Below are 26,300 nucleotides of genomic sequence, written 5' to 3'. Positions count from 1 at the left end.
GGCCATATATGATAAGTCCACAGCTAACATCATACTCAACAGTGAAAAGCTGAAAACATTTCCTCTAAGATCAGGAACAAGACAAGGTTGCCCACTCTTGCCACTTTTATTCAACAAGTTATTGGAAGTCTGAGCGACAGCAGTCAGACAGAAAGAAAGAAAGAGAATGAAAGAAAGGGAATCCAAATTGGAAAGGAAGAAGTAAAACAGTGACTGTCTGCAGACAACATGATACTATACATAGAAAATCCTAAATATACTACAAAATAAAAATAAATACTACTAGAGTTCATCAGTGAATTTGGTAAAGTTACAAGATACAAAGTCAATATACAGAAATCTGTTGCATTTCTATACACTAACAACAAACTATCAGAAAGAGAAATTAAGGAAACAATGGCATTTACAATTGCATTTTAAAAAAAGAATAACACACCTAGAAATAAACTTACCTAAGGAGGTAAAAGACCCATACTCAGAAAACTATAAGACATAGATGAAAGAAATTGAATACAATACTAACAGATGGAAAGATACTCCATGTTCATGGATTGGAATAATTAATATTGTTAAAATGACCATACTACCCAAGGCAATCTACAGATTCAATGCAATCCCTATCAAAATACCAATGGCATTTTTCACAGAACTAGAACAAATAATTTTTAAATTTGTATGGAAACACAAAAGACCCCAAATAGCCAAAACGATCTTGAGAAAGAAGAACAGAGCTGGAGATACCACACTCCCTGACTTTGGACTATACTACAAAGCTACAGTTATTAAAACAGTATGGTACTGGCACAAAAACAGACACACAGATCAATGGAACAGAATAGAGAGCCAAGAAATAAATCCACATGCTTATGGTTAATTAATCTACAACATAGGAGGCAAGAATATGCAATGGAGAAAAGACAGTCTCTTCAGTAAGTGGTGCTGGGAAAACTGGACAGCTACATGTAAAAGAATGAAATTAGAACATTTTCTCATACCATATACAAAAATAGACTCAAAATGGATTAAATACCTAAGTGTAAGACCAGAAACCACAAAACTCCTAGAAGAAAACATAGGCAGAACACTCTTTGACATAAATTGTAGCAATATCTTTTTGGATCTGTCCCCTAAGGAAAAGGAAACAAAAGCAAAAATAAACAAATGGGAACTAAATTTAAAAGCTTTTGCACAGCAATGAAACCACTGGCAAAACAAAAAGACAACCCACTGAATGGGAGAATATATTTGCAAATGATATGATCAATAAGGGGTTAATATCCAAAATATATAAATAGCTCATACAACTCAACATCATAAAAACAATCTGATTAAAAAATGGGCAGAAGAACTGAATAGATATTTTTATAAAGAAGACATACAGATGGCCAACAGACATGAAAAGATGTTCAACATCACTAATCGTCAGAGAAATGCAAATCAAAACCACAATGAGATATCTATCACCTCACACCTGTCAGAATGGCTATCATCAAAAAGACCACAGCAAATGGTGGCAAGGATGTGGAGGAAAGGGAGCCCTTGTACATTGTTGATGGGAATGAAAACTGGTGCAGCCACTGTGGAAAACAGTATGAAGGTTCCTCAAAAAACTAAAAATAGAGGGGCTTCCCTGGTGGCGCAGTGGTTAAGACTCAGTGCTCCCAGTGCAGGGGGCCTGGGTTTGATCCCTGGTCAGGGAACTAGATCCCACATGCATGCTGCAACTAAGGGTTCACATGCCACAACTAAGGAGCCAAAAAGTCGCAACTAAGGAGCCCATGAGCCGCAACTAAGGAGCCCGCTGGCTGCAACTAAGGAGCCCACGTGCTGCAACTAAGACCCGGCGCAACCAAATAAATTAAATATTTTTAAAAAACTAAAAATAGAATTATCATATGACCCAGCAATTCCACTCCTGGGTATATATCTGAAGAAAACAAAAACACTTAATTCAAAAAGATACGTGCACTTCAATGTTCATAGCAGCACTATGTACAATAGCCAAGCTATGGAAGCTACCTAAGTGTCCATAAACAGATGAACAGATAAAGAAGGTATGATATACACACACACACACACACACACACACACACACATATACACAATGGAATACTACTCAGCCATAATAAAGAATGAAATTTTTCTATTTGCAACAATGTGGATATAGCTGGAGGGTAGGTATTATGCCTAGTGAAATAAGTCATACAGAGAAAGACAAATACTGTATGTTGTCACTTATATGTGGAATCTAAAAAAGAAAACAAACTAGTGAATTTAACAAAAAAGAAACAGACTCACAAATATAGAGAACAAATTAGTGGTTACCAGTGGGGAGAGGAAAGTGGGGAGGGGTTTAAGAGGTACAGACTACAATGTATAAAATAAGCTACAAGGATATACTTACTGTACAGCACAGGGAATATAGCCAATATTTTATAATAACTATAAATGGAGTATAATCTTTAAATATTGTGAATTACTATGTTGTACATCTGGGACTTTTACCCGTGGGACATATAATATTATAAATCAACTATACCTCAATAAATTTAAAAAAAACAGGAGCCCATGAAACATAGGAGGCAAAGCTTGACAAAACCACTGTGAAAGCATAAGATTTGAACAGTCAAGGTATAAACTTAATGATAACATAAAAACCTAGAAGTTAGTAGAATACACATTGTTTTCAAGACCATGGGAACACTTATAAAAATGGCAGTAAGCCACAAAGGAAGTCTTAAAACTTCTGAAGAAGTAATATTGTAAAGATCACACTCTCTGAGTACAATACAATAACATTAGAAGTCAGGAATACACAGGCCAAAAAGACTCATTTTTAAAAACTACTTTTTGAACTTCGAAAAGATATAGACATAGTATTAATTCCCAGAACAACTCAGTGAAACTGGGAGGAAAGGCATTGCTAGATGGAGGGGAGATTTAGACTCTGCAAGATGATGCTGTGAATTCACTCTTTAAATTCCGTCAGTTCTCCACAAATCAGTATATAAATTCCATGCACTGAAGATGCAAGCACGACTTTTCGGAACTGGACAAAATTACTGTAAGTGCACCTGGAATGCTAAACAGGCAAGGAGAAGTCTGATGTGGGAGCACCAGTCCTACCAGATTTTCCATTACTGAAGCTGTGAAACATGTAATAAGTAAGATAATAGCACAGGAAAATATTTAGCAGTGAAACAAAGTGAATCAAGTACATTGGAATGATAATGCTGGATTTCAAACCAGTAGGAGAAAGGGTGGACAATAAATAGGTAAATGTTTGGGGAAAAAAAGTGAGATTTACGCCTCACGTCAAGACGCTTTCTAGATTGATCAAAGAGCTAAAGTAAAATGCTAGAAGAAAACATAGGCGGGCATTCTTGAAAGGAGAGAGGAAGGTCTGTTTATGTGAGATAGAAAACTCAAAAACCAGTAAGCAAAAATCTTAGATTTGACCTCATAAAAATGATTTCCAACATAATTCAATATAGCACAAGTCCCTGGCCAACCCCCAAGCTGCACAGGTACATAACTATACAAAATTAACTCAAAATGGATCACATACCTAAATGTAAAAGCTAACCTAATAAACATTTAAGATAAAACAGAAGAGAAAATCTTTGTGACCTTGCGTTGGGCAAAGGTTCTTAGATATGACAACGAAAGCATGACACATGAAAAAAAAAAAAAACCTGATAAACTGCTCTTCGTCAAAGTTAAAAGCTTTGGTGTTCAAAAATACCACTAAGAAAATGAGAATAGCTCACAACCTCAGGGCTGCACGCGGGTAGGTAGACTAGAGGAAGGGGAGCAAAGCATGCTGGTGCCTTTTTTTCTTTTCCTTCCCAGTGCAGTGCGTGAGTTTGCGGGTAGCCGGAGGTGCGGAGCGCGGGGCCTGGCTCGGCCTCCCGGGCGCGCGTGTGACTGCGGCGGGTGCCCGCCTCCTGCACCTCCACGAGTTGGAGGAGTGCAACGGGCGTGCTCCCGGGTTGCCGGGACGCGAGCTCGTGCTCGCCGCTTCGGCGGTCGCCCGTCACGCACGCACTCCAGTCCCCTGGGAGTTGGTCTTCGCGCCTCGGTGCGCCCCTCCTCACCCGGCTCCTCCCATCGACCTCCGCTCCCGCTCCCTCCTGGTAGCGAGTCTGCTTCATCCCCGGGGTCCCTGCTTGGGGGCAGAGAAGATGGCTGGCGGACGTCTGCTGTTGGGGGGCGACTTCCTGTCGCCACCGCCGCCCCCGCCCGAGCCAGTGCTGGAGCAGTGGCGCTATAGCCACGAAAGTGACCGGCAGTGGGCTCTGCGGCGCAGCTTCATCTGTCGGCACCTGCACAGCTATCCAGGTGCTGCCCTAGGCCAGCTCCTCGCGCTCTCCGCTGCCTGGACCAACCACGTTTTCCTGGGCTGCAGGTACAGCCCACGCTTGATGGAAAAAATTCTCCAAATGGCTGAAGGTATGGATATTGGGGAGATGCCTTCATATGATCTGATGCTGTCCAAACCTTCCAAAGGTCAAAAACGTCACCCCTCAACATGTGATGGTCAAAATCCTCCTGAAAAGCAAGCCGGTTCCAAATTCCGTGTGAGACCTCGTTTTGAGCCTGTACATTTTGTAGCTAGTAGTTCAAAAGATGAAAGACAGGAAGATCCTTATGGCCCTCCAACAAAAGAGGTAAATGAACAAACACATTTTGCCAGCATGCCAAGAGACATCTACCAAGATTATCCTCAAGACTCTTTCAGCATACAAGGTGGAAATTCTCAGTATTGTGATTCATCAGGATTTATTTTCCCAAAAGACCAGCCTGTAACAGCCAACATGTACTTTGACAGTGGGAACCCTGCCCCCAGCAGCACATCACAGCAGGCAAACTGCCAGTCAGCCCCTGAGCCTTCACCATCACAGACATTTCCTGAGTCAGTGGTAGCCGAGAAGCAGTATTTTATTGAAAAATTAACAGCAACTATCTGGAAGAACGTTTCTAATCCAGAGATGACTTCTGGATCTGATAAAATTAATTACACATATATGTTAACTTGTTGTATTCAGGCATGTAAGACAAATCCTGAATATATATACACTCCTTTAAAAAAAATCCCTCCTGCTGACATCCCCCCAAATAAAAAGCTTCTAACAGATGGTTATGCTTGTGAAGTTAGATGCCAAGATATCTACTTAACTACAGGTTATGCTGGCAGCAAGAATGGTTCCAGGGATCGAGCTACTGAGCTAGCTGTAAAACTCTTGCAGAAACGTATTGAAGTTAGGGTTGTCGGACGGAAATTCAAGCACACGACTGGAGAGGACCTTGTGGTGTGTCAGATTGGCATGCCTTCATATGAATTCCCTCCAGCTCTGAAACAACCAGAAGAGCTGGTGGTGCTGGCTAAAGAGGCTTCTGGGCAGCCGATTTTTAATGCTTCTGCCAAACACTGGACCAATTTTATCCTTATAGAAAATGCAAATGATGCAATTGGTATCCTTAACAATTCTGCCTCATACAACAAAATGTCTGTTGAATACAAATATGAGATGATGCCAAATTGTACGTGGCGTTGTCGAGTGTTTTTGCAAGATCACTGCTTAGCTGAAGGTTATGGAACCAAAAGAACAAGTAAACATGCAGCTGCTGCTGAGGCTTTGAAAACCCTTCAAAAAACACAACCCACTTACCCAGCTGTCAAAATTTCACAGTGCCAAACAGGCTCTTCACCCAGGGGATCTGGGAAGAAGAAAGATATAAAGGATCTCGTAGTTTATGAGAATTCTTCAAATCCTGTGTGCACGTTGAACGACACAGCTCAGTTTAATCGAATGACAGTTGAATATGTCTATGAAAGAACAACAGGACTCCGATGGAAATGCAAGGTGATTCTAGAGAGTGAAGTAATTGCAGAAGCAGTTGGAGTGAAGAAAACTGTCAAATACGAAGCTGCTGGGGAAGCTGTGAAAACCCTCAAAAAGACCCAGCCGACTGTCATTAACAACTTGAAGAAAGGAGCTATTGAAGATGTGATTTCAAGAAATGAAATTCAGGGTCGCTCAGCAGAGGAGGCTTACAAACAACAAATCAAAGAAGATAACATCGGAAATCAGCTGCTGAGAAAGATGGGTTGGACGGGTGGCGGTTTAGGTAAATCTGGTGAGGGCGTTCGGGAACCAATCTCTGTCAAAGAGCGTCATAAGCGGGCAGGGCTCGGTCTTGATGTAGGGAGGGTAAATAAAATTGCCAAGAGAGATATTGAACAGATCATCAGAAACTACGCCCTCTCGGAGAGCCACACGGATTTAACCTTCTCTACAGAGCTGACTAATGATGAGCGGAAGCAAATACATCAGATTGCGCAGAAGTATGGTCTTAAGAGTAAGTCTCATGCGGTGGCCCACGATAGGTACCTGGTGGTAGGCAGAAAAAGACGGAAGGAGGATTTACTAGACCAGCTCAAACAGGAAGGCCAAGTGGGGCGTTACGAGCTTGTGATGCCTAAAGCGAATTGAGACCTTACTAATTTATTTCGTAAATGCCTCATGAGGCAGATTTGTGAATTAAAGAAATGCTGCATGTTCTGGTTGCAGAGTATATTCATTAAGATGTTTCACCTTGTTCATTTCATTTAGTGCTTTATTAGATACTGGAACTTGAAGAATTCTGTCCACTTGTGTTAGCTTAATCCAGCAGATAATATCGTGCAGTTACTGTTTGTGTCTTTGATATTGCTGTGTCCCTCAGATTTTCGTAGTTTGTACCAAGTAAGAACACATATCCAAATGGAATTTCACCCCGAGAAAGAAATTCCCATTTTAAAGGGCATAGCACAGCAACTTGCAACAATATGTAAAGTTGATATTGACTACAGTCTTAATTCCAGACTTAACTGAAGATGTCAGGTCATTTTGTATTATCTATTTTCATCTTTATGTGAAGCCAGGTTATAGAATGTTTAATAGTAAATTGTGCTGTACGTGTAAATGTCCTTACCAACTAAATGATGTAAAACTTTCTTAAAGTAATTTTAGTGTTCATTTATTTATAACTTCTACCATGTGGTTTCCAGAATATTGGAAGTGATACACTGTATCTTGTGATATATGAGTGTTAACGAATTCTAGTCTTCATGCTGAGAGAGCACTACTTGAGAGAGCAACTGAAAAGTTCCCAAAACTTTGATTCAGTCTGAAGAAAGGAAGCTGGAACTGTCTGTTCTTGGTGCCTTGCAGAGAGACTCGCAGCAACTCTCTGTCATAGCTTTCACATGATTTGGGTGTATAGCAGCACATCCAAGGTGGCCACAGCTGTGGCGGAGCTTGGTAAAAGACTGAAGATACATTGGTGCTTTGATGAAAAGGTTAGTGGGCTGGTCCCTCTCTCAAAAAGCTTATTTAACCCCCAAAGCCAACTTTGTAACATATTTTAAACTGCTATTTTTGCTTATTTCTGGAATGTAAAAAAAACTGTATAAAAAGGATTAGTGTATGCTTCCTGAATAAAAAGGAGCCAAAGTTGATCAAAAAAAAAAAAATGAGAATACAAGGCACAGACTGGGAGAAAATACGTGCGAATCAGATACCTGATAAAGGATGTATCTAGAATATATGATGAACATGTACAACTCAATAAGAAGATAAAAGGAAGCCCAATTTTTTAAATGGACAAAAGATTTGAATAGATATTTCACCAGAAGATATACGAATAGCTAATAAGCACACAAAAAGATGCTCAGTATCATTAGTCATTAGGGAAATGCAAATTAAAACCACAATGACAGGGGTTCCCTGGTGGCGCAGTGGTTAAGAATCTGCCTGCCAATGCAGGGGACATGGGTTTAAGCCCTGGTCCAGGAAGATCCCACATGCCACGGAGCAACTAAGCCCATGAGCCACAACTACTGAGCCTGCGCTCTAGAGCCCGTGCTCCGCAACAAGAGAAGCCACCGCAATGAGAAGCCCGCGCACTGCAACGATGAGTAGCCCCCACTCACCGCGACTACAGAAAAGCCCGCATGCAGCAACAAAGACCCAACGCAGCCAAAAATAATTAAAACAAAAAAACACAGTGACATACTAATACCCAGTGGAATAACTTTAAGCAAAAGACAAATACAAGTGTCGGTGAGAATGTGGAGAAACTGGAACTCTCGTGCACTGTTTACAGAGATTAAAATGGAGCAACCACTTAGAAAAGAGTTAAGCGGTTTCTTTAAAAGTTAATCACAAAGCTACTATGTGACCCAGCGATTCTATTCCTAGGAATCTACCCCAGAGAAATGAAAGCATTTATGTCCACACAAAGACATATATGGACAGGCTCTTTGGTGGGGCTAATGGCAGACTCCGGGAGGGCTCATGCCAAGGAGCACTTCCCAGAACTTCTGCTGCCAGTGCCCTTGTCCCTGCGGTGAGCCACAGCCACTCCCCGCCTCTGCAGGAGACCCTCCATCACTAGCAGCAGAGCCAAATGAGATACGAGTAGGAATGCCATCCCTCAGAGTTCCCAGAGACACCATGGAGCTTCATCCAGACTAATTTCCTTCCACGGATAGGCCATAGAACTCGCAAAGAAAGAGCGTCCTCCAGGTCTGCACTCAAGGCAACTCTGTTTCTGTAGCATTAAAAGTGTTCTGTTACTGAGAAAATACCCCCAAGCAGAAGATACTTACATGTCGCCACGCATGGCACTTGGGGTAGGTCCACTGTGAAGGTACCCGGGTTTTCGGGCATGGATTTGTGCTAGAAAAGCCTTTTCAGAGATCTCTACCATAAGTTATGGGTCCTTCTGCAATGAGCAGACAAATGAGAGGGAACCAGGGACTCACCGGAATTCAACTCTTTCACGAGAGAGGACATGGTGTTAGTGACAGAATCAGCTGCTACTAGAGAAAATGCCCTGTAATGGATGTTCCTTTTTCCCTCAGAACAGAGAGTACATCATTCTCTCCCTTCAAAATGTAAGCTTTTATCCCCTATAAACAGTGGATGAGAGCATCTTTTTCCTCAGTCTCCCTGGATATTACTGATGTTAGACAACTTTTTTTTTAATCTGCTAGGCAAAAGATCTACATGTGAGGACCTGGAAGGATGTTCATGATATATCGCTAATTCAAGGAAGACGCAAATCGCAGACCAAAATGCAATGCATGATCGAATTTGTGTGAAAAGAGTATATGTCCATAAAAGCACACTTAAACATTAAAAAAAAGAGAGAGAGACATATATGTACATGAATGCTCACAGCAGTTACTCACAATAGCCCAAACTGGAAACAATCCAAATGTCCATCAGCTGGTGAATGGGTAAATGAAATATACATCTATAAAATGGGGTACTATTCAGCAATTAAAATGAATGAACTGATACCTGCTAGGACATAGAGGAACCTCAAAAATAATATGCTAAGTGAAAGAAGCCAGATGCAAGTGTCATATACTGTATCATTCCATTTACATGAAATGTCTAGAAAAAGCAAAGTCACAGAAACAAGCAGATCAGTAGTTGCCTAGACCTGGAGGTGGGAAGGGGATTAACCATACTAGGCATGAGGGAACTTTCTGGAATGATGAAAATGTTCTAGAATTGGATTGTGATGATGTTTGCACAGCTTTGTAAATTTACTAAAATCACTGAATTGTCGAATTACAAAGTGAGTTTTATGGCATTTATTCCTCAGTAGAGCTGTTTAAAATGTGTTTCTATATACCTGCCACAAACCATCAGAAACTGAAAATGTTTACATTTTTGAAAATACCATTTACAATAGCATGAAGAAATATTTCAGAGTAAATCTGACAAAATATGTGCAAGAATTTGTATACTGTATACTGAAAGCTGCTACTCAAAACAATATTTTTTTGAAAAAAATTAAAGAAGACCTAAATAAATGGGGAGATAGTCCATGCCCGTAGATTGGAAGAATCAATACTTTGAAATGGCGGTCCTCTCCGAATTGATCTATGCATTAGGTGAAGTTCTAAGGAATGATTTTGCGGCATGTATTTCTCTCTTTTTTTAAGCGTCTACGTGCTTAACGTTTGGCAATTTCACTCCCAGAACTCTATCCACTCAGAACGCTGGACAGCCGGGCAAAGACGTGTTCACGAATGTCCCCTGTCGCAGTGTTTATAAAAACCACCCCCAACTAGCTCCTGAGTGGAGGTGATGTGAAAATATGCTCCATCGTTAAGGGGATTCCAAAGCAAACGTCTCTACACCGGGTAGGGTCCAGGGGCTCGGCAGGGGCTGGAAAACTGCCTGTTTATGTAAATAAAGTTTTAGTGGACCGTAATCACAGCTGTTGGCCTTTCTACTGCAAAGACAGAACATGACAGGTTTACACGGGCTGCAAGCCTAAACCCTTCACTATCTATCTGCCCTTCGAGTTTACCAATCTCTGATCTAGGCTGTGTATCTATTAACCTGAGAAGATGTTCAAGAAAGCTCATTCGGTAAAAAGTCCCACGGGTCAACCTCGCTCACCCGGGTCGCGAAGCCCCGCCTTGCGCTGGGGCGGGCGGCACTGTCCCCGCTCCCTCGCTCCCTCGCTCGGGGCCCGCGGGCCCGTGCCACGCGCCGGTCCGCGCACGCTTTCGGCTCCATCACCCCAACTCAGGCCTGGCGCCGCCCTGTGCGCGCTCCGCCCCAGGGTGGGGGCCCGGCCCTACCTGCCCGCCGTAAAGCACGTCCCGTTAGCGGCGCCGAGGGTTGAAAACGCCACGAAGAGTGGAACGACCCACGAGGCGGGGTAGAGGACGCGGTCGCCAAACGTCTGCGAGAGAAGTGGGTGCGTCCTGAGACCGTGCGCGCCCCCAGGAGCCACCGGCCCCGCAAGCTGCTGTGCCCTCCCAGCGGCCCCGCTGAGCTGGGCTCCGGGACACCTCCGGGAGGCACAGTGGAGCGCCCGTCGGGAGGAAACGACCTCCTCTGCGGATGGTGATGGACATCTCTTCTCCACCTCTTCCTGGCATAATTCGCAGTGTTTCAGCAACCTCTGCCGCCCCTGCCTCTCCCTCCCTCGGAATGACCTGGTCTCCCTCCCAGCTGAGCCGCCTATTCTCCGGTCAGTGGCCCGTCAACAAGCTGCGTCTCTCCACGCTCCCCATCCTTGTCACATCATTGCCTGTTTTTAGTTTCATTTCCTGTCCCGCTCCAGCTCCGAAGGCCTCCTCCAGCACGTGGACCCCACCCACCTTTCCACCTGTCCCTCACACCCATCCCTCTGTCCTCTTCCCTCCTCCCCCAGCTTGAATTCCACAATCCATTATTATAACTCCCTCTTTTAATGACTCCTTTGCTCTTTCTCTCCCCTACACTTGCCTGTCAAAGCCCCAACCCTGGTGAAGTCCAGCCCTGCTGCAGCTACACTCTGTGCCTTCCCCGGTGGGGTCGGGGGGGGGGGGGGCGGGCAGGCGGGGTGTGCTGGGAAAGCAGGACCTGCCACCTGCTGGCAGCCTGGAACCTCAGCTGGGTCGCTGGGACTGCCCTAACCTGCCCACCCTCTCCGTGTCTGGTCTCCTAGACGATTATTTCCCTCCGCCGCAGTGAGGGCCTTTCAACTTGAGCACTTATCCCTTGCCTGTCCCCTTCCCACACACCAGGCACCCTCCCGCAGAGACCCTGGGCACTCACCACGGCCACAGCCTGGGACTGCAGGAGCTCGGTGGCTGTCATCACAGTGAAGTAGGACACGTTCATGAGGATGTAGCACCCTGTCACCAGCGGGATCCCGATGATGATGGCCAGGGGCAGGTTTCTGGGAGGGGCAGGGACCCAGGGACCCAGTCAGACCAGAGCATCCTGTTAGAGACTCACAAGATTGTTGTCCTCGTCTACCCCTTTCTTCCACCTGCCCCGGCCAGCCTTCCACCTGCTCCTGGGGTGGGCTGGGGTCACAGCTGCCTTTCCTGAGGCCCACCCAGAAGCAGGGGGCTTGTGGGACAGCAGAGCCCCAGTGGGGACATGTGACATTTTCAAATGAGAAAGAACTCTCCCTCTCTCAGACTCCAGGGCAGTAAAATTGAATTGGTTATAAAGCAAAATAAGCTAGAGTTCTTCCTTCCCCTTAGCAACCATTCTACTGCCCCAAACAAAACCAAGCTCTAACGAGTGTAAATGAGGAAACCATCCACTGCGTGGAAGGGGGTGATGGGTGATGACGGGGGAGCAGCTCCACTTTATGGTTGGGGGAGAGAAATACCCTCACCTGTCCACTGTCTCCTGCCCTGACTCAGCTTTCTTACCTGAAAGGGTTTCTGAGTTCTTCTGTAATATAGTTGAGTTGATTCCTAGAGGGAAAAAAAAGTAACGTGAGTAACATAACTTTGACTTTCTTTGCTAAGATTATGAAACACAAAATAATAAACGTAGGTCTCATTTAAGCTACTCCATCACAGAGAAAATTCCCCTTGTAGGAATTTCGGGGCAGTTTCTTTCGGAGAGAGCCCTGGTGGTGGTGGGACTACTGAGATCTGCACATCCTTCAGTTGGTAGGTCTTTGCCCTCCATGGGAATCGTGTGAATTTTCAACAATTATTGGGAGTAATGAGTCCCCAGCGTGCTTTGAAAAAAAATGGAAGATTCTTTTTCTGAAAAGGGAATGGAGCCCGCGGATGCTTTGCATGAGGGAAAGACCAGTGTCCCGGATGGCCACGGGACATAAACAGAATCTCGTCGACTAAACCTAGTGTTTGCAAGGTGGACATAGAAGTGCTACTGAATAGCTGCCTTGTCCAGTGCCTAGCAGCCCTCGCTGCCTCCAATCCGGCTGAGCCTGTGTGTGTCTGGTGAAGCTTCTGGCACAGGGTCCCACCACTGCGGGCTCACGGGACACTGTGTCAAGGGCTGCTGGCATGTGAGCGAATGGGAAAGGGGCAGGTGCCTCAATGTCTCTGGGGTCCGAGGAGAACAGAAGCGTGAAGGGTGGGGTGCTTAACGAAAGGGAGATGCAAAGGTAAATGTCAGGCTCCCACCAAACCCCCAAAAGGAGAAGTCGTTGCTTTCCACAGGGTTTCAGTAAAATAGCCTAAAGAAACCCACAGCCAGACGTGTGCCATCTTACCATCCATCATACGCCCAGAGTCCATTATAAAACGCCAGACCGATGGCTCCCAAAGACAGCTTCGTGCCCTCAAAAGAATTTTCAAAATTCCTTGTATTTCCTGTAATTAAGCCAGACAGTGAGAAGTGGGTGTCAGCTGACCAGACTGGGACTTTGCGTCATCGGCCTGTGAAGGCAGGGGATGACTAATGACCTCAGGTGATTAAACACACGCTGAAAAACTGGGAAACAAAAGATTGTTTCTGTTGAATTCCTGCCTTAAGGACACGCTTAGGAGCAAGACTTGCAAATGGTCTGTGCTGTGTGGCACCACACTCCCCTCCAGCCACGGGTCACCTTGGGCCAGGAGGACAATTCCACTGATGATGATGACGACCACGATCACCATCTTGGCCGCTGTGAACACGTTCTGGACGTAGCTCCCCAGCCGCACGCTCAGCGCGTTCACCGTGGTGATGAGCACTGGGGAAGTCAGAGGTGGGCAACGTTCTGTGTCTGTGGGCTCCACATCTCCCTCCTTTCTTAAGGCCCTGGAAAGAGTCTCCTTTCCACTCCCAGGCCCACCCCTCCAGCCTCCCCTCTCCACCGCCACATCCATCAAATGCACCTTTGAAATCCAGCCGGGCTGCCTCCCCCCAAGAGCAATGGAGAAGCAGCCAGGCCCCTGTGGGACAGCCTGCTGCCAGCCGTCCCTGACAGCTCCAATGGCCCCGCAGAGCAGGGACTGGATGGCCAAGGGCATCAGGCTTGGGCCCAAGACTAGACCTGGCTCTGCTCCTCACCAGCGCCTCCAGGCCCACTCGGCCTCTTTCTGGCTGTGCAGGAACCGAGTCTCCCCACACCATCCGTGCCGGGTCTCTTCTGACCCCTGCCCAGTGTTTCACACACGTACTCACAGATGGCAGCGGCAGCCAGGAGTTTAATGACAACTTGAGGAGGGTTGCAGCCTGAGTAGAAGGGCGCAGAAACGTACTCAGAGAAGCTGAGACAGATGATGGCAAAGGACGAGGGCTTTATGACAAACAGGCTGGTCCAGGAAAAGAGATAGGCAGGAATGGGGCCAAAGGCTTCCATCAGGTAAGGGTACTCGCCCCCCGACTTGGTGATCATCGTGCCAAGCTCTGCAAAGCACAGAGCGCCTGGAATACAGAGAGGAAGGGGGCCCCGGGCCCCTCGTGAGGCATCGCCCTGGTCGAGGGAACCCCTCTCCCCCGTGGGGGACATGCTCCCGGAGCCCATCACGGTGCCTCTCATCCTGAACTCTGGCCATTGGACATTCTGTGAAGCCCAATTTACACCTATCTGTGCACAAGCATTGAAGGGGATCCAGGCAGCAGCAAGACCAGGCACAGACAGAGCTCCAACAGCAGCCCCACACTCAACAGAAGGTGTTCGCCAGGGCGGGGCATCTTTGTTACCCAGTGTCGCAAGAATCCCACAAGCCGCCCATACGATGAGACAGGGTCCCACGGCTTCCATGTTGCTGAGCACAGACTTGGGGGAAATGAAAATCCCGGAGCCGATGATGGTGCCCACGATGATGCAGATGCCGCTGAACAGGCCCAGCTCGGGTGTGGAGGAGGGGAGAGGAGAGTTAGTGCTGCCACCCAGTGGGGCTCAAGAGGCCCAGACGCAGCCCTCTTCCTCCCTCCTTCCCTCCCTCCCACTCTGGGTGTGGCCAGGGCAGCCCCCAGTGTCCCAGGCACCTTCACCCTGTGCTGTTGCAGGGGGAGCGCCAGGGAGCTGCTCCTGGGGCTTCGCTTGTAAGTCAATTAATCCTCACAACAGCCTCATGGGTCGGGTACGCCATTATCATACCCATTTTACAGAGGAAAAAATAGAGGAACAGAAAGATTCCGTTACTGCCCAGGGTTCACATCCAGTACGGTTCATAGGCCCGGCCGAGGTTCCATGCGCCAACCCTTACCACCCTTGACAAAGGTGCCCAGATGGTAAATAAAGGCTGATTTGACAATCAATCACCAACAGGAAAGGCCCTTGGGACCCGCCTCTTAGGTGGGCAGAGCAGAACGGAGCTTCTCCCCCCAGACAAAGAGTGAAGTCAGGGTTTGGGGCTCCTGGCCAGGGGAGTGGGGGTGAGGGGCTGAGCAGCAAGGTCTCCAGGGACAGAAACACTCCGGGGCTGTGAGCTTTCTCTCATGCCATTCTGTAGAATATGAGCTTCCTACCAACGAGACCCTGCTCAGACACACCCTGTATGATTCCGTCCTATGAAGTTCCACAACAGGGAAAATTACTCTGCAGAGATAGAACTCGGGGGGTGGGGCCCTCCTGGAAAGGGGCAAGAGGGAACTTTCTGGGGTGACCAGTTTGTCAAACACTTCAAACTGAACACTGAAGAGATGTGCATTTCACTCTATGTAAATCATACGTGAATCAAGAAAAAAAAATTTAAAGGAATAAAATAGTCTGATTCAGTATATATAAGTCCATGCCACTCTCTTTGTCCCAACTTACCCTTCCCCCTCCCCATGTCCTTATATAAAGGACCAAATGTAAAATAGATAGCTAGTGGGAAGCAGCTGCATAGCACAGGGAGATCAGCTCGGTACTTTGTGACCACCTAGAGGGGTGGGATAGGGAGGGCGGGAGGGAGACGCAAGAGGGAGGAGATATGGGGATATGTGTATATGTATAGCCGATTCACTTTGTTATAAAGCAGAAACTAACACACCATTGTAAAGCAATTATACTCCAATAAAGATGTTAAACAAAAAGAAGGAATAGGATTTCCCTATCACTGGAGGTATTCAAACATAAGAGGGACCAACATTTGGTGAAGGTGCTGTAGAGGGGACTCCACATCAGAAGTCCTCTCTGACCATCCCGGAAAAGGCCACTGGTCTGAGCAAACAGCCACCCCTCCAGGTGCTTACCCAGCACGCAGAAGCACACATGTATTAACCTCACAAGAATATGCTGAGTTCACTGGCGAGAGAGAAGGAGGTGAGTACAAGGGAATTGTTCGCTCAGAGATGGGGTGGGGGGACTTGGCTGTGCACCCCATGGCTGGACCTGGGAAGGGCCTGCCCCTAAGGACGGCCTTACCTCCTTTTGGAGATTTGTGGTCTTGTGTTCGATGCTCTGGATCGACTTCTCATCCTCTCTCCTTTTTCTCAGGCTTGTCTCTTCCATTTTCCACCCGCTGCCAGTTCCAGGAGGCTGCAAGGAGGACACGGGTGTTCACTCAGCAAGTGCTCTATCGGACAAGATGCAAATGGGGGCTCAGCTGTCGCGCCTGGGTTGTGGGAACTGATTCTATGAGCAGATGGTTAGCTACAGTTTGGGGGAAATGCAGCTGTCGACTTCTTAGGGATAATTTGCTCAGTCCCAGCAAAATTTTGACTGCCGTTCAGACCCTGGGCAACTGGGGTTCCAAACTCTTTTCCAAACTACTCCGGTACCCCCGTGCCCCCTCACCTATCCTATGTGCCCTAACCCTCAGCAGTGACACGCCTGAAAGTCATTCTACAGCCCAACCTCATTTTTTCAAAGGCTTTTAAAAAGAAATATTTAAAAACATACTGGAATATCCTTAGTGGAGTCAAATCTGAAGAAGGAGGGCTTTTCTCATAATTACTTCCCAAGTAATTAAGGCACCTCACACAATAGATCCACGGTATAGACCGTTTTTCATTGAGTGATGCCAGGAACGTTGCTGAGGAAAATCCGTTCAAGGCTGAACTACCTAGTGCTCATTCCCTGTTCTCTTTCTCCAGATGAAGTCCCTCTCGGGTCCCTGGCCAGGGGATCAGCCAGCCTTCCCATCACCTGGTGGCCTTACCTTCTCCTTGACCTCGAGGAGCCCAGGGACCTGCCCGGGGCAGCTGACCACCTTCCTCTGCACAGTAGTGCCCTAGGAATGGCCATGTCTCGTGCCCAGGAGAGAAGGAAGCCACAAGGTACAGAGGTCAATAAAGGTAATTATTAAACACCTTTTTTTTTTTTTAAGCAACGAAGCTTGGATACGCCACACAAAAAAGGGAGGGTCGAGCAGTCAGTTTCTCTCCAAACTGTTTTTATTTTGCTCATTTGTGTCCAGACCAGTTTGTTTTAAAATTAACCAGATTCCTCCAGATCAGCTACATCCTATAAGGAGAAATCTCTCTAAAGACTGGAACCAGAGGAGATAAACTTTGGAACCCACTCTTTTATTATCTTAATAGGTTCTATTTGCAACTCCAGGCAGGCAGCACCAACAGTAGCTGCACTCCTAACTCACAGGTTGGGGGGAGCCCTTTCCCCCCTCCACTGAGGAATCTCCTCCAAGGTCCTTGGTCTGCCTCCCACTGGTTCTGACCAAGCTTGTCTGGCCCCTGCTGAGACCGTATCTGGGACGGAAGAGCCCAGCCTGAAGCATTGTTGCTTATCGCCCATCTCCTCCGGCAGTTTTGCACTGGGGTAGATTTAACAGCATCCCAGATATCCAGATGAGACCAAAGGTCACAGGACAGAGTTGGTGAGTCACTGAGGTTTACTGTGGGAGCACTTTGGGACAGGCAGACCTGGGAGGAGGGTAGATTTCTCAGGGTCATCTCTTAGAGCCTACTGAGAATGTGGGGGACCTTTGCTTTCCCAGAGTCAGGGTCCTGATGTAGAAGTTTGTTACCTGCCCCTCTTGATGGGGCCAAGCCTGCTCATCAGGGCACCTGATCCTCTTGTCGGCCGTGGCCAGAGCCCGAGCAGAGTGCTCATTCACGGGCTGTCTCTCCAGAGCACGGAGGCAGGACCTGCCCCCAGGCTTGCTTGAGGCACCCCTTAAGCATGTGCCAACAGTGCAGCACTCAGAGGTAGGTCTGGCCCATCTGTACTTGCAGAGCCCTACAGAAGGCTCCCTGGGTCAAGGTTGCCCCAGAGGGCTGATATTCTAACAGAAACCACTGAGGAAAGCAGGGTGGGGTGGTGGTGGTAGTGGGGAGTTGGAGGGTCCTGTGAGCCCACACCAGCCACATGGTCTCAGAGTTACTTAGCCTCTCTCCAAGAACTGAGTTCTGAATCTGTAAAATGGGCTAGTGCTGGCACTCCCCTTCACAGAACTGTGAGAACTGCAGGTTATGCATTAAGCGTCAGCATTCTGTTAATGCAGAGGATCCCGTGGGCTTCTTGGGCCTCTGTCAAATGCTGAGTTTGGAACATCTGGGCATGAGGATCCTTGCTGAGGGTCAGAAATCTACTTCAGTTCATTTTTGGCCCTTGGTGCGCATTTCTTTTCTTGAAGCTGTGGTTTCTTCTTGTTTTGTTTTTCCCCAGCAGAGTGAGTGTTCAACCAATTATCATAAGGTTTTTTTCCCCCCTCAGGGAAAATAATGTGGATTTGTCTTCACAATTTTTTCCCCAATTCTTTAGGACCTTTGGTTCATTGTGCATCCAGCTCTTCTACCACATGGCTGAAGTTTTACCTCCTTGCAGTCAATTCCCTCTCACAGTTAATTTCCTAGGAAGTTTCATGTTATTTTTTATTTTCATACAACTCCATTGCTTCTTAAGTTTCTGTTAAATTCTTGACCTTCACTTTCTTTTTTCTTCTTTTGGCTGAGCCACGTGGCATGTGGGATCTTAGTTCCCCGACCAGGGATCAAACCCAAGCCCCCTGCAGTGGAAGCGTGGAGTATTAACCACTGGACTGCCAGGGAAGTCCCGACCTTCACTTTCAAACTGTGCTTTTTCCAATTACACAGATACTTGCAGTTTGAAGATGGTAACACCATCTGCATTTTATCATCTTGTATTTGGTACATATTTGGTTCCCTGGTCCTGTAATGGTTTATAAAGACACGTTTAGCCCGGCAGTGTAAATCCATATCCCCACAGCCTCTTGGCTTTTATCCTCTGAGTCACCTTCCTCTGAGTCAGGGTCAGAGTCAAACCTTCAGGACAGATGCCAGCTCTTCCTTTACCACTTAAAGCTCGTCCCAGACCTGGCTTCAAGTTTTCAAACTTTCTTCTGTTCCTAAGTTTTCTCATCTTATATCCCTTCCCTCTGCTGCTGACAGTAGTTCAGAGCTTTGCGGGGGACCCAAAAGGCCATATAACAGGCGTTCACTTACCTACCAAAATCCCAACCAAAAGAACTCATAAAGAGTCAGTGGAATGTGCAAAGTCTTTAAATGTCAAGGATTTACAGTCTGACTGTAAAACAATTAGCCAGGAAAGCACAATTTAAAAACTCTTATCTGGGGACCAATATCTATATATATCCAAGAGCTATTGGAATAGTGCAATTCTACCTTAGAATTGTCCATCATTTTTTTTAGATATAATTGACGTATTAGTTTCAGGTGTATAATGATTCGATATTTGTATATATTGTGAAATGATCACCACAATAAATCTAGTTAATATCTGTCACCACACATAGTTACAAATATTTTTTCTTGTGATGAGAACTTTAAAGATCTACTCCCCTAGCAAGTCTCCAACAATACAGTATTATTAACTATAGTCACCATGATGTACATCACATCTCTTGAGACATTTATTTTAGAACTGGAAGTTGTACCTTTTGACCACCTTCACCCATTTTGCCCACCCCTCACCTCTGGCAACCACCAGTCTGTTCTCTACACCCATGAGTTGGGTTTGTTTGGGTTTTGGATTTTTTGTTTGTTTTTCTGTTTATTTGGTTTTGGGGTTTTTTTGGGGGGAGGGATGCTGTTGATACATTCAAGTGAGAGCATTCATCTTTGTTTTTCTCTTATTTCACATAGCATAATGCTGTTAAAGTCCATTCATGTTGTCATAAATGGAAAGATTTCCTTCTTTTTATGGCTGAATGATATTGCATTATATATATGTATGTATGTATGTGTATGTATATCACATCTTCATCTATTCATCCATTAACGGACACTTAGGTTGGACACATCTTGGCTCTCATAAATAATACAGCAATGAACATGGTGGTGCAGATATCTTTTCAAGTTTGTGTTTTTACCCAGAAGTGGAATTTCTGGATCATATGATAGTTCTATTTTTAATCTCCATACCGTTTTCCATAGTGGCTGCACCAGTTTACAGCCCACCAACAATGTACAGGGTTCCCTTTTTTCCACATCCTTGCAAACACTTGTTATTTCTAGTCTTTTGGATAATAGCTATTCTGACAGGTGTGAGGTGATACTGTGGTTTTGATTTGCTTCCCTGATGATTAGTGACGTTGAGCATCTTTCCATGCACCTGTTAGTAATCTGTATATCATCTTCTTTGGAAAAATGTCTATTCAGACACCTCTGCCCATTTTTTAATTAGATGATTTTTTTTTTTTGCCGTTGAGTTGTGTGTGTTCTTTATATGTATTGGATATTATAGTTCCTATTGAAGCATATATCTTTTTCTCTAAAGTCACTCTCATTTCTACCAAAGATGGCCAAATTCACACTCATTTGTTTTAAAATAAGTTTAGTTTCATTAAACTTGACCTGATTATTTACATAAGTTCAGCAAGAATAGCAATTGACCACATAGGCTGTTTTAAATCTGCTTTGCTGGAACTTTTCATAAGGAACCTCCAGGTGGAACTTTTAATAGCCGCTTTAGGCTAAGAAGCCACGTCAAGGAGTCATCATCAGACTCGCCTGTAATACCTACAGATTCGGGTGAATTCCTCTCTTCTTGAAGTTCCCCCAAATACCCGGAAGTTCCCCCAAATATCCTGAAGGAAGGCCAGAAAGTGAACTTCCTTACTCACCTGGCAAGGCTGTTGGGAACTGTATAAGCAAGGAAGCAGGCTGTTTTTCCAAGGGCCTTTATGGCTCCACAGTCAATCTTAGCTCCTTAAAGCTGTCTGTCAAATCTGATTCTAGGACTTCCCTGGTGGCGCAGTGGTTGAGAGTCCGCCTGCCGATGCAGGGGACACGGGTTCGTGCCCCGGTCCGGGAAGATCCCACATGCCGCGGAGCGGCTGGGCCCGTGAGCCATGGCCGCTGAGCCTGCGCGTCCGGAGCCTATGCTCCGCAACGGGAGAGGCCACAACAGTAAGAGGCCCGCGTACCGCAAAAAAAAAAAAAAAAAAAAAATCTGATTCTATGCAAATTCTCAAATATGACATTACAGTCAAAGCCATGGTGATACAACTATTGTGTCCTGTTACAAAGAGAACAGATTCTTAGTGAACTTATATAAATAACTATATCGTCATGAAAATAAGAATGCTTACTAAGAGTTTCCAAATTCTGGAGGGATCAGGGAGAAAGATAAATGTTTCAATTCTGCTTGCAAAGGTATAATTTACCCAACTGCTCTGATTCATAGTTAGCGTTAAGACGAAAGGCTTTCTTATATCTGGAAAACAAACATTAAAAAGCCGTATAACATTTCAGATAAAAAGTCATAAAAATTAGAACCATATTCCTCAGTTCATTCAGTCCTATGTAACTAATTCTTGTTGATCTTAATCATTTGTTAGCAGTTTTATGAAGCCATCAGGCTTGCCATTAGAGTTCTGTAATCTTACCCAGTTCAATGGTATGAACTAAAAGTTATCAGAAACCTATATTTGTCAAAAAGTCCTTTCTATGAATCTTCTTGAAGATGAAGCAGTTTTGCAGAAGCATCAGAGTAAAATAATAACTGTCTATAAATGACAAAGACAAAATAGCATGGTCAAAGATCTAATTACAATGCAATTGACGAAATTTGGTTATTTCAATGACACAATATTTTAAGATAATAGCTAGAATTATGACTGATAGCATTTTATCAGGACATAATCAGATTTTTAGGAATTTCACACCATTTTTAGAACATATATATTCATCAATGCAATATAACCTAAGGTGGTTTATCGCCACTTACTTGACAGTGCTTCCCATGTAATTTAACATGCCAATTAGTTTAATATCTCTCTTTGAGACGTTGAAGGGACCCTCTGAAAAATCCCAAAGTTTGCTACAGGTCAAAAGGACTTCATTTATAATTTGATTTGGGGAAGTTTATCAAAGATATCAGAAGGTTTTAAAACATTTGTTCAAATAGGATCATAGGTCACTGTGAAATAATACTTAGCTATTCTCTTAACCAAAGTGACTTCACAGGCAAATACAGAAAGTTTAATAATTGTTAAAAGAAAAAAACACACCTTAGCTCTTGTAATATTAAAAAGACTCAGTGGACTCAATTAAGTCATCAAAGACCTGATAAAACAACACAGGAAATTATTCTGATGAAACATAAACATCTCTGCTTTTTAGACAGACTACTCAGAGGTAAAGAAAAACCGTTCACAATTTCCCTATAATAGAAGACTCCTGTCTCTTTAACACAGAGAGAAAACCAAATTCTAATTTTGCACCAGTTTACTTTTAATATTTATTCACTCAGTTAAACTCATTTGAATCTTAGCCAGTCCTGACCATGCACAAAACTTTTTTCTAACGGTTCCTTTCTCCCAAACCTTCTGTAATTTCCTTTTTTACATTCAGATTTTATCATATGCTTTCCCTCTTTTTTTTAAAAATTAATTTTCATTGGAGTATAGTTGCTTTACAATGTTGTGCTAGTTTCTACTGTACAGCAAAATGAATCAGCTACACATATACGTATATCCCCTCTTTTTTGGATTTCCTTCCCATTTAGGTCACCACAGTGCATTAAGTAGAGTTCCTTGTGCTATACAGTATGTTCTCATTAGTTGTCTATTTTATTCATAGTATCAATAGTGTATGTGTCAATCCCAATCTCCCAATTCCTCCCACTCCCCCTCATTTCCCCCCTTGGTGTTCATACGTTTGTTCTCTACGTCTGTGTCTCTATTTCTGCTTTGCAAATAAGATTATACCATTTTTCTAGATTCCGCATATATGCATTATTATACGATATTTGTTTTTCTCTTTCTGACTTACTTCACCCTGTATGACACTTTCTAGGTCCATCCACATCTCTGCAAATGACCCAATTTCGTCCCTTTTAACGGCTGAGTAATATTCCACTGCATATATGTACCACATCTTCTTTATCCATTCATCTGTCAATGGACATTTAGGTTGCTTCCATGTCCTTGCTACTTCCCTCTCTTTTTTAAAACCTCTCTTTAGGACAAATTTACCTGCTTTTCCCTTAACAACATGCATTTCCATTCCTTATATCTTTAAAAAAAATTTCCTTGCAGATGAATATATTTTTCTTATTTATTTTAGTAGTTTTAATTATATGTAACAATTAGAGTTATTAACCCTTAGAAACCTAAATTTCTAGTGAAAACTAAAAAGTAAGCAAGTGTGAACTGTTTGCTACACCAGTATTTTTTGATTGGCAAACTTATGAATACATTTCATAGTTTCTAGAAACATATATTTCCTCATAGCATATTTTTTTTTTCAGTGTGGTATAAGACATGTTTCTAATGGACACAAACGTCTTTAGTTTTTCTGTAATAAGACAAAAGTAGGTAAATTTAAGACTTATTTAGCAACTAATGTTTCAGTATCTTCTCTTATTTGGAAATTATCTAGACATTCAATGAATTCCCATCATTTAACTTAACTTAGCAAAACTCTAAACTTTTAAGTTACCAAAAGATTTTGGAAGCTAATTTTAAGTCTTATCGCACTTATGTCTATCTAAATCATTTGTTCCCAATAATTATGTGTAGATTACCCATGAAAACTTCATGAGATATTAGACAAAGTCAACCATCTTCCCAGGCTACTTTTCTTGCTGACAAATTTTGTAGCAGAGATAACATGAACTTATTTTACTTTTGGTAAACCTAGGTAGAATAAAAGTTTTACATTTAATGTTGATAACTCTAAAGACATGCCTATTTTAATTAAACCAATAACTTTAGGGCTTCCCTGGTGGCGCAGTGGTTGAGAGTCTGCCTGCCGATGCAGGGGACACGGGTTCGTGCCCCGGTCCGGGAAGATCCCACATGCCGCGGAGCGGCTGGGCCCGTGAGCCATGGCCGCTGAGGCTGCGCGTCCGGAGCCTGTGCTCCGCAATGGGAGAGGCCACAACAGTGAGAGGCCCGCGTACCGCAAAAAAAACCCCAAAAAACCAATAACTTTAAATTTGCTTTTACTTGCTAAAGGTTAATCTTAGACCATGTGAACTTGAAAAACATTTGGGTTACTTTCTATTACACTTCTGAGATTTAGAAATATTTAATTCATAAGTGCTTACTTTTAAGCCTAAATTAAATAGAGCTCCTTTACAAATTAATTTTGGCAATACCATCTGGAGGTAGAAAAACACCATATCTAAAACGGACACATGTAGGGACTTCCCTGGTGGCACAGTTGTTAAGAATCAGCCTGCCAACGCAGGGGACGCGGGTTTGATCCCCGGTCCGGGAGGATCCCACATGCCGTGGAGCAACTAAGCCCGTGAGCCACAACTACTGAGCCTGCGCTCTAGAGCCCACGAGCCACAACTACTGAGCCTGAGTGCCACAACTACTGAAGCCCACACGCCTAGAGCCCGTGCTCCTCAACAAGAGAAGCCACTGCAGTGAGAAGCCCGCGCACCGCAGTGAAGAGTAGCCCCCGCTCGCCACAACTAGAGAAAGCCTGCGAGCAGCCAAAAGTAAAATTAATTAATTAATTAATTAAAAAAAATAAAACGGACACACGTAGACACACAGACACAATCTGAGATCTCATAGCTTTCATTTTAAAACTTCAGTCATGAATCTGGGATAACAGTATAAATTTCACTATTTTATAAATAACAGTTGGAATAAGTTAAGTGTATCTGCTCAAACGGTTAAGGCTTTTTACTATTTGTGAAAAAGACTTTTTAAGATTTGTGTTTGTCCTTGACAAATTATTGAGGCTGTGAATTAGACTTTGAGTGAAGGAGCCTTTCCAGCAGTGGGTACTTTTAAAAAAGGTCTCTTTCCCTTTGGTTTCAGGTTCTACTGAATTAACCAGGTTCAGTCTCAGGGGACTGTGGGCTGTGTTTACACTTCCTGACTTTGTAGAAATTTGCAAGATGAAGACAGTTGTTTTCAATTCCCTAAATATCTGGGCTGCCACCTAAATGATATCAAAAGGCTGATCTGCTCATCCAACTACATTTTCTTTAATTTGCTTCTTTATATCGGAGAGAAGGTTTCCAACTAAAATGGAAATAAAAAGATTTCTATGTTCTAGAATTTCAGGGTTCAGTGTACCATGCCTTCAAAAAGTCCGCATAAGGCATTCAATAAAGGCCCTCTTTCCTAGTGCACAAGTCAACCCCAGACCAAGTCACCCTACAGGCAAAAAGCCTCCACTATTCCTCCTATCTGTCCCGATTATCAGTCCCTAGTTTCCACCTCACACCATGTGGGTTCAGGCAACGCTATTCGTTCCCTTTAGTACGTTCAATTCACTTTGCCTGAAGGGTGGATTTACATGCCCTATCTTACAATATTAGGCAGGAAAAACATTCTCCAGTGAGACAGTGTCCATCCCCATAATACAATCAGGCAAAAGAGGTGGAACTGAAACAGGAGGGAAATGGGCAGGGCACAACTTTTGAAAGAATGACATAGCCCGAGGACATGACATAAACTGATTAGAACCAAATGGGCCCAAGATGGCAGACAAGTAGACTTCCACTAGACCTTGAGCCTCAGTATATGCTCACTGTAACACATCAGCAAGCTAAAGGACACACCCACAGGCGCCATGACAGTTCCAAGACAGACCATGGGGATCAAAAGTGGGCGGTGGCCCAATTCCTGGAAATCCCCGCCCCTTCCCAAAATAGCTGGAATACTCCTCCCACTCATTAGCCTATGAAATTACCCACCCCTATAAAAACTGACAAACCCCCATACCCTGGTGCCTTTCTCACCTGAGATGGCCCACAGTCTGTCTGTGGAGTGTGTTTCTCTCTAAATAAATCCACTTCTCACCTATCACTTTGTCTCTCACTGAATTCTTTCTGCAATGAGACATCAAGGACCTGAGCTTCATTAAGTCCTGAGGCCAGGTGTGTGATCTCACGGTTGGAAGACCGTGGGTTTTGGCCGGGTTCGAGTCCTGGCTGCATGGGTTCAAGTCCCAATCTGAGGTGCACGGTTTCACAGCCACCTTACACAAAGCCCATTCAAATACACCAATTCTCTTATAAACTTTCACCTCAATTCTATCCACTCTTATACCTCTAACCACAGTCTCCGCTAGGACCCCATCAACAAGTCTTGGTCTTATAATACGGGGTAGGGGAAGTGTTCCCACCCAGATAGAACTTCCATTCCCATAAAACACTTAGGCCACGTTGATATAACCTCTTCACATAATGTCCAT

At 44.4% G+C, this 26,300-nt stretch overlaps 1 protein-coding gene and 1 pseudogene across 1 annotated transcript in view; one reads left to right on the top strand and one right to left on the bottom strand.

The window, feature by feature from the left end:
• SLC7A9 (solute carrier family 7 member 9) overlaps positions 1-16,969 on the bottom strand; it is a 34,513-nt gene extending 17,544 nt beyond the window's left edge. Inside the window, exons 1-7 of the mRNA XM_030761274.2 lie at positions 16,117-16,969; positions 13,944-14,613; positions 13,384-13,509; positions 13,048-13,147; positions 12,230-12,274; positions 11,619-11,742; positions 10,655-10,758 (exon numbers count right to left, since the gene is read on the bottom strand). Coding sequence (XP_030617134.1) covers positions 10,655-10,758; positions 11,619-11,742; positions 12,230-12,274; positions 13,048-13,147; positions 13,384-13,509; positions 13,944-14,613; positions 16,117-16,203 — 1,256 coding nt within the window. The 5' untranslated portion in view covers positions 16,204-16,969. The remainder of the gene's footprint in view (positions 1-10,654; positions 10,759-11,618; positions 11,743-12,229; positions 12,275-13,047; positions 13,148-13,383; positions 13,510-13,943; positions 14,614-16,116) is intronic.
• On the top strand, positions 4,157-6,907 carry LOC111180942 (NF-kappa-B-repressing factor pseudogene; annotated as a pseudogene).
• Positions 16,970-26,300: the final 9,331 nt, after the last annotated feature.

This window comes from Delphinapterus leucas, chromosome 20 (assembly GCF_059928025.1).
Source record: "Delphinapterus leucas isolate spDelLeu-1000000601 "Yukka" chromosome 20, BTC_Dleu_Yukka2, whole genome shotgun sequence".
Lineage (NCBI taxonomy): Eukaryota > Metazoa > Chordata > Mammalia > Artiodactyla > Monodontidae > Delphinapterus > Delphinapterus leucas.
The sequence above is the reverse complement of the archived record's forward strand: the minus strand, read 5'-3'. Positions and strand labels throughout refer to the sequence as shown.